The sequence below is a fragment of the Bos javanicus genome, chromosome 5, assembly GCF_032452875.1.
Source record: "Bos javanicus breed banteng chromosome 5, ARS-OSU_banteng_1.0, whole genome shotgun sequence".
Classification (NCBI taxonomy): Eukaryota; Metazoa; Chordata; class Mammalia; order Artiodactyla; family Bovidae; genus Bos; species Bos javanicus.
This window is the reverse complement of record NC_083872.1, coordinates 47,988,886-48,003,275: the sequence shown is the minus strand read 5'-3', so window position 1 is coordinate 48,003,275 and position 14,390 is coordinate 47,988,886. Positions and strand designations below refer to the sequence as shown.

Genomic DNA, 14,390 nt, shown 5'->3' with positions numbered 1-14,390 from the left:
ATTCAGTTGACCTGCAAGGTAGCTGAAGGCACTTTATGTCTGAATATTCTATCTGAGGTTGAAGCAGGAGAAAGAGTTTGAGTAGAATTGATTGTTGAAGGGCCTTTTGGAATTCCCACTTTCCTAAAACAGAACATCCTTCTTCCTCAGCTGCCATTAACCTTTATTTAGAACAGAGTAAATCACTGAACTTAAAATTTATGTTATACACTAAAGTCTGCTGGTAAACAACTTTCTTTTCACCAAATACCATTATTCAAAGTGTGAATGCAGTGCCCTGGAACAATTTCGCATTCTTATTGATGGCCTTTCACTGACCCAAAGTCATCTGTGGGTTTTATTGTGTAACATGCTGTGGTTACTCAGCTCCCCTCTGCCTAACTCTTCACAGAAGTATGAGTCACCAGCCGCTGCAAACTTCCCCAGTTTTTCTGAGGATCAAATAAATGGATTAGATTATGAGTGTTGTTGCTGCTTCTTTCCCCTTTTGTACTTGGAAAAGACCTGTTCTTTAGGGATTCTAAGTGTTTCACAAATTCAGCTTTTTGCATTCTCTTTTAAGTTATGGTTTAAGTTTAGGTTCTTTAAAGCTGGGTTGGAAGAAGAAGGGAGGATGAGATGCTTGACATTGAAAATCTGGCACTCAGATCTTTGCATTCCTCCTCTTATTGCTGAAATAAAGTGGGGGGCAGTGGTAGGGCAGGGGTGCAGAAGAGAGCCAGACTCTCAGAGTGGCAGAAGCTGGAGGGGTAGAAGCTTGGGTCCTGATAATGAGGGTTAATGAACCTCTCTGCCCACCTCACCTCCTGGCACATGTGGCAGACTCCTGCATTAGGTACCCAATGATCAGGGCATCTCCAGAAGCCCCAGCTTTGATCTGAATAAGTGAAGTGTACATCTGGGGAAGAAGTCATTAAGAACTACATGTCTGTCCTAATCTAGAGCTAGAGCAAAGGCAGGATCTGGCTCTAATGTATTGGCTGAGTGGTTCTAAGGCAAGCATTCCACAGCACAGCCCTGTGCATATCAGATACTTAATTACTATCTGATTAAAACTCATTTAATGTTCTTATTACATATAAGTAGAACACAAGGAAAGCTGCTTTGGTTAACTTTAGTTTCTCCTATTGACAAAGCATCAACTTCATCCACCAACTCCATATATAGGCCTGTAAATTTGAAATGCCTGCTGTTCCTATGCCAGGTTTTTGTTTTAGGTTTTATATAATGCTTGGATTTATACTTTGAGAAAATCTCCTCTAAAAAGTTCATGGAAAGTAATGTATGACTTTATTTGGAATTGACCAAATATGAAAGCGAGCTTGTCCTGTTGTTTTCCACCGGAATACCTTTATGATGTTTTTGTCTTGTTTGCCCACAATCACAATTCCAGTGCAAACATACTTCTGGATGATCAGTTTCAACCCAAACTAACTGATTTTGCCATGGCACACTTCCGACCTCACCTAGAACCTCAAAGCTCTGCCATAAGCATGACCAGCAGCAGCAGTAAGCATGTGTGGTACATGCCAGAAGAGTATATCAGACAAGGCAAACTTTCCATTAAAACAGACATCTACAGCTTTGGAATTGTAAGTACCAACTACCAGTTAATGAAGGAGAAGAGTTTATCACCAAGAATGCTGTAAATTCTAAGAACTGTTTTAAAGACTTTAACTTTTAGACCTATTGATTTCCTGTTACTCATTGTCTTATATCAATACATTAATTTTATGTAATCAAACAGTAAAACATAAAGTGATTAATTAGAATGAACTATACTCAGTATTGAGGTTAACTGAAAAAAGACACATGTACCCAGTGTTCAACAGCACTATTTACAGTAGCTAGGACATGTAAGCAACCTAGGTGTCCGTTGACAAATGAATGGATAAAGATGTGGTATGTATGGAATGTTAGTGTAAGGGAATATTACTCAGCAATAAAGAAGAATATATTTGAGTCAGTTCTAATGAGGTGGATGAACCTAGAGCCTATTATACAGAGTGAAGTAAGTCAGAAAGAGAAAAACAAACATATATTAATGCATATATATGAAATCTAGAAAGATGGTTCTGATGAACCTATTTGCAGGGCAGCGAAGGTGACACATAGAGAACAGACTTTTGGACACAGTAGGGGAAGGAAGGATGATATGATTTAAGAGAATAACATTGAAACATACACATTACCATATGTAAAATAGGTGTGTGTGTGTGTTAGTCACTCAGTCATGTCCAACTCTTTATGACCACATGGACTGTAGCCTGCCAGGCTCCTCTGTCCATAGAATTCTCCAGGCAAGAATACTGGAGTGGGTTGCCATTCCCTTCTTCAGGATGCAAAATAGCCAGTGGGAATTTGCTGTATGACTCAGGGAACACAAATCCGATGCTCTGTGACAACCTATAGGGGTGGGATGGGATGGGAGGTAGGAGGGGGGTTCAAGAGGGAGAGGACTTATGTGTATGACTTATGTGTATGGCTGATACACATACTTATGTGTATAACTTATGTACTTATGGCTGATTCATATTGATATATGGCAGAAACCAACACAATATTGTAGTTATGCCTCAATTAAAATTTTTTCAAAAGAGCCACAACTAACTATGAGTATGGCTCAGATGGTAAAGCATCTGCCTACAATGTGGGAGACCTGGGTTCAATCCTTGGGTCGGGAAGATCTGGAGAAGGAGATGGCAACCCACTCCAGTATTCTTGCCTGGAAAATCCCATGGATGGAGGAGCCTGTAGGCTACAGCCCATGGGGTTGCAAAGAGTTGGACACGACTGAGTGATTTCACTTTCACTTTTAAAAATATTTATAATAATATAATAATTATTGTGTATATTATTAATATTATGTAGCTAACTTTCTATATATTCCTTGTAGGTAATAATGGAAGTTCTGACAGGTTGTAAGGTGGTGTTAGATGAGCCAAAGCATATCCAGCTGGTAAGAGTTGTCTCCACCTCTGCCCCTATCTCTTGGTCACTTTTCTGATCGTTTCTGAGTTCTAAATGATGAGCTTGTCTTCTTTTCTTCCTAGCGGGATCTTCTTATAGAATTGATGGAGAAAAGAGGCCTCGATTCATGTATCTCCTTTCTAGATAAGAAAGTACCTCCCTGTCCACAGAATTTTTCCGCCAAGCTGTTCTCTTTGGCAGGCCGGTGTGCTGCAACACGGGCGAAATTAAGACCATCGATGGATGAAGTGCGTATACATGTGATTTTGTTAAAAACAGTCTGTGGAACCATGGAAAATCTAAACTGGATAAATTGTTTTTCTAAGTGAATATCAGTGTGACAAATGCAGTCCCCAACAGTCTTCTCACCTAACAGATAGCTTTTCTAAATCAGAAAGTTTGGTACTCTGAAAAAGGGCATCATTGGATAGAACCAGGGCAACCAAAAAAAATTGATGAAAAGACATAAGTGAATAATTTGGAGAGAATATTTTATTCAACATTCATTAAGAGATCTGGTCCAATAAAATGGGAATTCCCTGGTGGTTCAATGGTTAGGACTCAGGCACATTCACTGCTAGGGCCTGGGTTCAGTCCCTGGTAGGGGAACTAAGATCCTACATGCCACATGGTGTGGCCAAATTTTTTTTAAAATGCAGCATGTATTTCTCTTGCTGATTTTTAAGCTTATTCATCTGCCTATCAATTTAATCATCTAGGTATTTGTTTATAATAAACAAATATTTATTTAGTACCTGCTTTTGTGTGCCAGACTTTGGACTAGATGCTGGTGCTGCAACAGTGATCAGGATACTGAATTGCTGCTCTCAGCTCAAAGTCCAAATGGAGAGTCAGACGGATAAACATGGAATTTCGATGCAAGGAGATAAGCATCATGATAGATGAGAACACAGGCCAGTATGGGAGCATAGAGTCAGAATATGTCCCAGCAAAGAAGTTTCTTGATGGAGGTGATAACTGAGCTATAATCTGAAGAATAGGTTGGATTTAGGTGGCCTTAGGATGGAGGGATATTCCAGGCAGAGAGACTGTATGCCTGCAAAGGCTCAGAGGTGCAGTGGATTCCCTGGCACCAAGACTGCAGATAATCCTGCATCATGGAAGTACGAGGACAGAGAGGGAAATGCTGGACTGTTTTAAAATAATAGGAGGTTCCAGGTGATCGAGGGGCATGAATTCCATTCTAGGAATTTGGATTCCATCCTGAATCTGTTGTCAGCCATGGAAAAGTTTTTAAACAAGGAGTTGACATAATCAGAATATGAAGACCATTGGCCTGGGAATCAGGAGAGCTGTGTTCTAGACCTGACACTGCCAGTGAGAGCTATGTAACTAGCAGTTTTGAGCTGTGAATACATAGTGGAGAGAACATGAAATTGGGAGCCAGGAGACGTGGGGTTAAGCCACAGGTCTGCTCCTTCTGGCTTATGATAGTGATTTCCTTTTCTGAAAGGGACTCAACCTTATCATCTATAAAGTGAGGCTAATAATGTTTGTGCAGATTAAATGAGGTCATGTGTGGGAAAACACTTTGTAAATTATAAAGCTCTTTGTATGTATTTTTAAAATTACATGTATGTGTGAAGGTATGTTATTTTATATCAGGTTAATGGTTCTCAATTTAGCTGCACATCCAAATCAACTGGGAAGCTTTAAAAATACAGATTCCTGGGCTCCTATCTCCATATTTTTTTGAATGAGCATCTTTAGGTCAGTCTAAGGGATCTGTAAGAGAGACTCTTTAAGGTATTTTAAGAGAGCTTCCCTAGGTAGTTCTAGTATTTGAGAACTATGGATTGGGTTCACTATTCCCTGACCCCTTCCAATCTTTCACATACTAAGGTTGAAATAAAAAATAATCAGAGATTTGTCCAAGGTCACAAAGTAGTTAGTGGCAAAACTTGGCCTAAAGTCAGTTCTCTTCTTTTTAAAAAAAATTTTTATTTATTTACTTGTTTATCATTTTTGGCTGCACTGGGTCTTCATTTCTGCCCTTGGGCTTTCTCTAGTTTCAGCAAGCAGGGGCTACTCTCTAGTCGCGGTGCTCAGGTTTCTCACTGTGGTGGCTTCTCTTGTTGCAGAGCATAGCTCTAGAGTGTGCAGGCTTCAATAGTTGTGGTACACAGGCTTAGTTGCCCCGCAGCATGTTATATCTTCTTGGACCAGGGATCAAACCCGTTTCCCCCTCATTGGCCGGCAGACTCCTAACCACTGGACCAGCAAGACACTCCAGATCTCTTGATGTTGAATTCAGTTCAGTGGCTTTTCTACTTTGCTTTAAGTCACTTAATTTAGTTATTAACATGAAGAATTTTAGCTAATCTTTAATTCCTTCTCATTTCAAATTCTATAAAGACAATGTGTTAGTTGCTAAGTTGTGTCTGACTCTTTGCAACCCCATGGACTGTAGACCCTATCTATGCGATTCTCCAGGCAAGAATACTGGAGTGGGTTGCCATTCCCTTCTCCAGGGGATCTTCCCAACTTAGGGATAAAATCCAGGTCTCCCACATTAGTTAAACTTATTTCATGAAAAAAGAGAATATTCCTTAATAGGTAGACAGAAAAAAAGGTTAAAGGAGAGGTTATTGAGACTTCATTCAGTGTGTGTTTGTTTCTTGGTTATTCAGGTCCTAAATATTCTTGAAAGTACTCAAGCCAGCTTGTATTTTGTGGAAGATCCTCCCACATCCCTCAAGTCCTTCAGGAGTCCTTCTCCTCTGTTCTTCGATAATGTTCCGAGCATTCCAGTGGAAGATGACGAAAACCAGAATAATCCATCGCCGCCTCATGATCAAAGTTTGAGAAAAGATAGAATGACTCAGAAGACTCCCTTTGAATGCAGCCAGTCTGAGGTCACATTCCTGGGCTTTGACAAAAAGACGGGTAGTAGGGGGAATGAGGACTCTTCCAGTAGGTCCGGGTCTCCTTGTGAGGAAAGCTGGTCTCCAAAGTGTGCAACTCCATCCCTGGACTTGAGGGCCCCCAGTGTGCATACGGACACTTCTGCAGAAGCTCCAGGCCATTCCTATAGGAGCAGGCCAGTGGAGACTAGCTGTTCCTCCATATTTTCATGGAATGAATGCAAACTGTACAAAAAGGCATCGGTTTCTGATGAGGATAAAGAAGAAAGCAAGAATTGCTGAGGCACTGAGTAAGGTCTCATCTGGGGAAGCCACTGTCTTCATCAGTAGTGCTGGAGGATAAGGGATGATACATTTGGCTGATGCCCATCAACAGTGTGACCAATCCCATTCCATTCCTTCCCTTCCAACTTGTAGAACAGAGTGGCTTAAAAGTTTGTTTTAGTAGGATCATTGCCTCATGATCCAGCCTGGGCTAAATTAAAACCATTCAGAATTGTTTAAGATTGTGGACTCTGACTTCAGACAGAACAGTCAAAACCTACTAGAAAGGATCTGGATTACAGTGTCTTCTCTGTCACATCCATGTGAGTCCTTAGAGCCTCCAATCTGCTTCCAAGTATGTTCAGTTCAGTTGGGTTCCATTGTTTTGGTTTAGCCTGCCTGCAGAGGTTGCAGGAAATGTCTGATTTGTAAATGTTAATAGAAATCTTTTTAAAGAATTGCCTTTTTGCTTATTTCGATTGACTCTTAGTATGTTTCTTTTATCCCTGTCAAGTCTGCATATGTGAAAATGAGCCAGTTTCACCCTTGGTCATTACATGCCCAAGATCTGTATTTCTGTATTTAAATCTTAGATTATTTCATATAATATAGTTGTTATATGACTAGTATTATAATTTTTTACATACTTAGAGACTATTATATCCTGAGTAGATGATGAAATTTTAATCAAATAATTCTTGTTCCTAAGAAACTGGCTGGTCATAAAGGCCTCAGTCAGCTTTTTGTTTGATTCCAACTCTATGCCTTTACTCCTAGTGTTTACCAGATCTCTCCCTTTTGAAATTCTAGCCAGTCTTTCAGGGCCCACCGTAATTGCCTCCTCCAGGAAGCTTTCCTAATCTTTCCAGCCAATATTACTTACTTTATCAGCATTTCCATAGCAATTTCTCTTTTTTTTTCCCATTTGTAAAGTTTTTTTTATTGAAGTATTGTTGATTTACAGTGTTAGCTTCTGATGTACAGCAAAATGATTCAGTTATACGTGTGTATATGTATACATATACCTGTATATATATACACATATTCTTTTTTATATTCTTTCCCATTGTGGTTTACTACAAGATACCGAATATGGTTCCCTGTGCCATACAGTAGGTGCATGTGTGCTAAGTTGCTTCAGTCGTGTCTGACTCTTTGCGACCCCATGGACCATAGCCTGCCATGGTCCTCTGTCCATGGGATTCTCCAGGCAAGAATACTGGAGTGGGTTGTCATGCCCTCCTCCAGGGCTATATAGTAGGACCTTGTTGTTTATGTTTTATATATCATGGTTTGTATCTACTAATCCCAAACTCCTAAACCTCCTTTCCTGTTTAATAAGTTTGTTTTCTGTGTCTGCGAGTCTGTTTATATCTTGTAAATAAGTTTATTTGTATCATCTGTAACAGTTTCTTTGCATTTCTCGTTTATACCTGTCACTTTCTGAATCATATCCAAGTTACCTATGATATCTTTTCTCTCTTACTAGATGATAAACTCCCTGTATTAGTTTCCTACTGCTATCACAGCAGTAGGTTAGTGGGTTAAAGCAACATAAATTAATTATTATACAGCTCTGGAGGTCAGAAGTCCTTGGCATTCCTTCTGGAGGATCTAGGGGAGAGTTCGTTCCTTTGCCTTTTCTAGCTTCAAAATGCTATTTGCATTCTTTGGTTCATGCCTTCTTCTTCCATCCTCAAAGCCAGTATCTGTCACATCTTTAAATCTAGATCTCTCTGTCTCTCTGAGCTCTTCTTCATCACCTCTTCCTCTTCCTTTGGCTCTCCAAAAGATCCTTGTGATGGCATTGGGCCCACTCAGGTAATCCAGGAAAATCTCTGTATCTTAAGATCCTTTGTTTAATCACAGCCACAGTGTCCCATTTCTCCTATAAAGTCGTGTATTCAGGATTAGGACATGGACATCTTTGGGACCATTACTCTGTTTATCATACTCCCTGACTGTGTAGGGTCCATCTCTTCTAGGCCTAGCATGTTATCCTATACAGAGCAGGTGTTTCCTTATAAGTTAAATTGAGTGACATTATCTCTGTGAACCCACATAATAAAAAAGTCAGCTATAGTAAACATTCCTGAGTAAATTAACCAAGTAGGGATAATGACTGTCTTTATGATGATAGACAGAAACACTCATGAAAACCATTTCCAGAGGATTTACAGAATCTCCCTCTCCAGGATGTTTACTATATATGGGCAGACCTCTAGTTTTCTCTGTATCAAAGGAATAGGCCCATTTTTTGGTAAGTTTTTATTTTATTCTTTTGGTGAATCTGTACAGTTGAGTTAATGATCGTCAGATTGGAGTCCAGATTCAAGAGCAATTATTCAAAGAAGGAAATCATCAGAAATCAGGGTCAGGTTAACAGACCAAGGTCTAAAACATGGAGCTATGGTTCTGAGAAAAAGGATCTTACGGCAGGAAGTGAGATTCAAAACACAGTAAGCTGTAGCCTGATTGACAAGTCAAATAAAAGCCCCAGGCAAGCAGCTGGGAGAGGCCATCTCCGAGGGCTGGTCTGACACATTCTGACTGCCCATTGCTGTCTTCCCCATCTGAGCATGAAGCATGTTCACAATGCTCCCAAACTGCCCCTATGTTGAGACTGTCGGGGGAAGGGGTTGCACTAGACTTCATTGATCTTGCTTCTTGTGATGACCTGGCCTAGTTTGAAAACTCTTTTGATTATACCCAACTCTTGATTCCTTGTTAATCACAGGAAGCTGTGAAAGTCTTTGACATTTGGCTTTATAAATAGCTAGCCATTCTGAGGTCGATTTAGCTTGTTTCATGTAGGCTGAATGTATTTTGGCTGAATCGGGCAAATAAGCTTGGAATCGGATGAAGTTGCCACTAATAATTCAAATGAGGTAATCAAGATAATAAAGAACTGACTCTTTGTTAAACTGCTTTTCACTTTGAATCTGAATCTCGCAGTACCTTCAAAGGGAAATCATTAGGAAGTTCTCATTGACACCAGGCCCACACCATTATTCAGCACATGTGTAATCTGTTGGTATGATGTTGATTGGAATTTGCTTAATTGACCTGAAGCAGCGTTTGTCAAACTTTAGCATGCAACAAAATGACATGGAAGGCTTGTTAAAAACACAGATTGCTAGCTCCCAATCTATTGCATAGAAGTTTGCTTAGCATTGAGTAGAAGGTCTAGAAATACTATTCATCAATGAGTTTTTTTTAACTAGATCACCTTGCTTGGGTGTGACTATTTTGGACATCTTAAAAACCAAGTCAGATTAACTGGCAATAACCTAATTAATGATATGGTAAGCAGATACTACTGTGGTTAGAAATAACCAGAATTTACTATTGAGTGACCCAGTACTCCTTACCAGATTTGCCTTCTAGTGGGTTTGTTGATAAGTGTTAACTGATAGGAATTAAATCTCCCATCCTGCTATAGGCAGTAAGAGGATACTTTAGTGGCCTCATGATATAAAGACTAAGACACATGAAGAAACCAAGAGGCCCCAAGTGTTTCCTATGATCAGTAAAGATAAATTAGTAAAGAATTTCATTCACCTTCATCTTTGTAATGTACCGTGGGCTATCCTCCAGGTAGATCCTATTTACTTGATAGATTTTTGTCCCATTTTATAGCCCCCAAAACATGAAGAAAGTGTTTTGTTGTTTTGGAAGTCAGCTATGGGATTTCTAGCATAGTCAATTTTATTGGCTTCTGGAGAATTGTAATGATCTGTGACCCACTGCGTCATTGTGGAGTTTCATGGGATGATAGAACAGCTTGTGTAAAACAGCTTTTATGACCTGAGATAGAGTGATTCTAGGAAGTGAAAGTTACATGAGAAGCATTTGTGAGGCATCTGCCAGAATCAAGGTACTATGTTAGCTACTAGAGTACCAGGTAAGAAGCAAACATTTTATTAAGGATGAAAAGGCATCTGCCCAAGTTAACTGTTCTATTACAACATCTGTTATTTGAGCCACAAACTTTTGGAACCGAAAGTAAGGGCTGAAAGAGTAAGGAGGAGGCAAAGATTACTAGGACTGATGCCATCTTCAGCAGGCTTCCAGTAAGGAATCTGAAGCGTCTACACATGCCTCACCACACCATCACCCCACGCTGGAACTGCCTGTTGACTTCTCTCTCCTCATAAAACTGAAACTTCCCTGGGGGTAGAGGCTATATCCTGCTCTTTTTGGTATCCTTAATGGCTAGCACAGTACCTGACACATAATATGGCCCACCAAGTGAATGACTGAATCGGATAATCCTTCAAACCTCTTCAGAATCATTGGTATCTAGTATCTCAACACTGTCATTTAGTTTGCTCCCAAGTCTGTCTTTCTAATATCTAGACTGTCATCAATCATTTGTTTAAATAGTTCCACTTCATCATTCTTGGTTGAAAGTCTAATTTCAAATATTAATATCTGAGGCATTGTTGAAAAGAATTAAAAATTGTGTACACGGCTTATAAATTTGCCTCATGGTGAAAAACATTTCCAAATCATGTGTAGGCAATGATAAGCCAACATTTTGAATTTTGACAGAGAAGCTGATGTTTCTTGTATTTTGCGTCCATCTTTATGTCCCAAGTTATTTAGGTATATTAATGGTCCACTGGATTGCAAGTATTTTCTTGGGAAGCACTTTTATTCTGAAGATGCCTCCCAAACCTTCATTGCTCACCAAACTTTCACTTAAGAACCTTCTTATTGATGTCATCTGCCTTAGTGCAATTTTTTATGGTCATCTCTATAAATATAATCATTTGAACATCTCCATTGTTTTTCAGTGACTCCTTAATTTTGAAATTTTCTTACAGACTAATGTAAATTGGGATGGAATATAAGAAGGTAGGAAGAGTGTACTTGAAGGAGGGTCAGACTCAGTTAATATTTGGGTGTGCGAGCTGCAGTCACACATCATCTAAACTACTGATCTGTGTTCTGTTACCATAAGATCAAGGGAAATGAGGTTCAAAGAAGTTGACTCTCATCCTAAGTAACACTGATGATGGACTGGGGATACAAAGTGAAAATTATTTAAGCCCAGGACATATCTGCTCTGAAGAGGAATAACATATTCAATTCAGTTCAGTTCAGTTGTTCAGTCATGTCCGACTCTGCGACCCCGTGAATTGCAGCACACCAGGCCTCCCTGTCCGTCACCAACTCCCGGAGTTCACTCAAACTCATGTCCACCGAGTCGGTGATGCCATCCAGCCATCTCATCCTCTGTCGTCCCCTTCTCCTCCTGCCCCCAATCCCTCCCAGCATCAAAGTCTTTTCCAATGAGTCAACTCTTCGCATGAGGTGGCCAAAGTACTGGAGTTTCAGCTTCAGCATCAGTCCTTCCAAAGAAATCCCAGGGCTGATCTCCTTCAGAATGGACTGGTTGGATCTCCTTGCAGTCCAAGGGACTCTCAAGAGTCTTCTCCAACACCACAGTTCAAAAGCATCAATTCTTCTGAGCTCAGCTTTCTTCACAGCCCAACTCTCACATCCATACATGACCACTGGAAAAACCATGGCCTTGACCAGACGGACCTTTGTTGGCAAAGTAATGTCTCTGCTTTTCAATATGCTATCTAGGTTGGTCATAACTTTTCTTCCAAGGAGTAAGCGTCTTTTTAATTTCATGCAGAGAAATGCAAATCAAAACTACAATGATATACCACCTCATACCAGTCAGAATGACTATCATCAAAAAATCCACAGACAACAAATGCTGGAGAGGGTATGGAGGAAAAGGAACCCTCCTACACTGTTCATGCAAGTGGAAATTAGTACAGCTTGCCCACTCCAGTGTTCTTGCCTGGAGAATCCCATGGACAGAGGAGCCTGGTGGGCCACAGTCCACAGGGTCACAAAGAGTCGGACACGATTGAGCGACTACACACACTTCTAGAAGGCAGTATGTATCAAAACTTTAAATGGTTCTGTTTACCCATTGCTTTTACCCAGAAATTTGTTTAGGAATTCATCATAATGAATAAAAACTTCACAAGTGTGTACACATGAGGGCAAATAGGTACTTTTTAATGTTTATGATATTAAAATACTGGAAACAGCTACATATCCTTCAATAGAAGACAGGTTAAATAAATTATAGCACAAGTCTATAATTGAGTTATACACATCTGCCTAATTTAAAATTGTTTAGATCTATGTTTACTGCTATGGAAAATTTGTCCTTGAAATGTTAGTGAATGAAAAAGCAGACCACAGAATAGCGTGTTTAATATGAGCCCATTTATAATACTGGATATTTTTAAATAATATATGTTTCATAGAGAAATCTTTGCTAAAAAGTTAGTAATGGTTTCTTTCTGGGCTGTGGTATTTGGGTGATCATTACTTTTGTTAGACTTTTATGTATTGGAAATTTTTATAATGAGCATGTATCACTTTTATTATCAGAAAATAATAAAGCTATTTTTATTTTGGAGAAAATATTCTCTACATTTCTACCTTGGTCTGATTCTTTGCTCAGCTGTGTCCTTGATAGCACCTGGCAACTTGTAATCTTGCTTTTATTCCAATGCCCTTTATTTTTTTTGTCTTCCAACCTCCATGAAATGGACACTTCCATACAGATTTGTCTGGTATCCTTGGAGTAACAAGTTTTTAGAGGCAAAAGGCAGCCCAAGAAGCAAAAACAAGATGAGCAGAAATACAGAAGAATGGAGAAGAGATCACAGTACACAACTGAGAATATCTGTAATCAAATTTTAGTTGATTTTGGTAAAATCTTTAAAAGTTACTTTTAACATCTATGCTTACTTCAAGAAACAACCTACAGTTAAAGATCTTTGGGGAGGTAAATTTTTCACCCTAAGGTATCCATATCCTAGTCAGGTGCCCCACTATCCATGCTGAACTTAGTAGACTCTAATTTTAGTTACCAACTGAAAATAAAACTTGCAAGTGTGCAGAGAAAGAATGAACACAGAGCTTTGCTCCAGCAGGTAGACATGGAGGTTATGAAACAAGTCTAATGGGATCCACAGTAATGTGTTCATCATAAAGGGAGAAAGCAAAATATACTCCAGGGTAAAATACCAACTCTAATGATTTCTGTTTGGGACAGTTGTGGACATAAGGAAGTTACAGAGTATAGGAATATGATAAAAACACTTCCTTAGTAAATCTAGCTATAAGATAAATGAGTGTTGACTTCTTAAGAGCATAACACAGCCACAAATTTTGGTCTTTTATACCAAATTAATGTGTTGGTGCTATTCTTGTGTTTCCTAGGAGAGAAATGCCAGGTCACACCAATGGCGCCATCACTACAAAAATTTCAACAAAGAAAAGGAAACCAATACCTAAATACAATGTAAAATGGAATCATTCTGAACAGCACAGTAGAGTGAGGTATAAATTTCTGGCGGTCTTCTTAGTCCCATTATTTACTGATGATAATTTCATGTCCTTCTGAAAGTGTACAGGTGAATTATAATGTACTTGCAGGACCATTAAACACTGGATCTTGTGGGGTTTTTGAATGTTTATATCATATGACTTTTAAAAAGGCTGCAGTGACTTCAGCCAAGGGCACATATTAATCAATGACCTTTTATTGTTTGTATTTTATATACCCGGAGAAAAATGCGTGCTTATTTTCCAGTATGCTGACAAACCCAGATACGCATGTTTATGTTAACTCTGCCTGCAGCTCTGAGGCTCTTGCTTGCTGTGGTAGGCAGAGCAATCTCTGACATTTTCATTATGCATTTGTCTGGCAGTTTGAAGAAGGAGTGATAATTCATGTGATTATCAGTATCCTGTTTTGGCCATTAAAATGTATTTCCTTAATAAAAAATTATCACCATGTTTTAGGAGGCATGGTCTGACATGTGTTCATCTTTCTTCCTATTTCGTATCCTGGCATTTTTTGCTCTTGATTTCTATGGTCATGTGAGTGAACGAGGCAGCATTGCTGCATCACAGGTAAAAGAGCTCATGGATTAGACTGAAGCCACACTTAAACTCCCCTTCAGCCACTATTCCCAAGGCCACACGCTGGACCCTATAACCCCCCGAAGCTGCCAGGCACCAGAGAATCAGAGTATGTTGTCCTTGAGCTCATAGACTTTATCTGATCTCTCCATGTTGCCCTACCTGTCCGTGACCATCTCTTCCTCTTCCAATTGACTCCATGTTTTTTCTTTGCATAGGCTGGGCCATGGGTTCATCTGTAATCAGTGACTGTGCTTATGGAAAAATAGAATCTCTACTTTTTACCCACCACACTGAGCGTAT

At 39.5% G+C, this 14,390-nt stretch overlaps 1 protein-coding gene across 1 annotated transcript in view; it reads left to right on the top strand.

Moving 5' to 3' along the window:
• Nucleotides 1-12,595, top strand: part of IRAK3 (interleukin 1 receptor associated kinase 3) — a 67,593-nt gene extending 54,998 nt beyond the window's left edge. The window contains exons 9-12 of the mRNA XM_061416566.1: nt 1,394-1,592; nt 2,897-2,959; nt 3,054-3,218; nt 5,622-12,595. Coding sequence (XP_061272550.1) covers nt 1,394-1,592; nt 2,897-2,959; nt 3,054-3,218; nt 5,622-6,137 — 943 coding nt within the window. The 3' untranslated portion in view covers nt 6,138-12,595. The remainder of the gene's footprint in view (nt 1-1,393; nt 1,593-2,896; nt 2,960-3,053; nt 3,219-5,621) is intronic.
• Nucleotides 12,596-14,390: the final 1,795 nt, after the last annotated feature.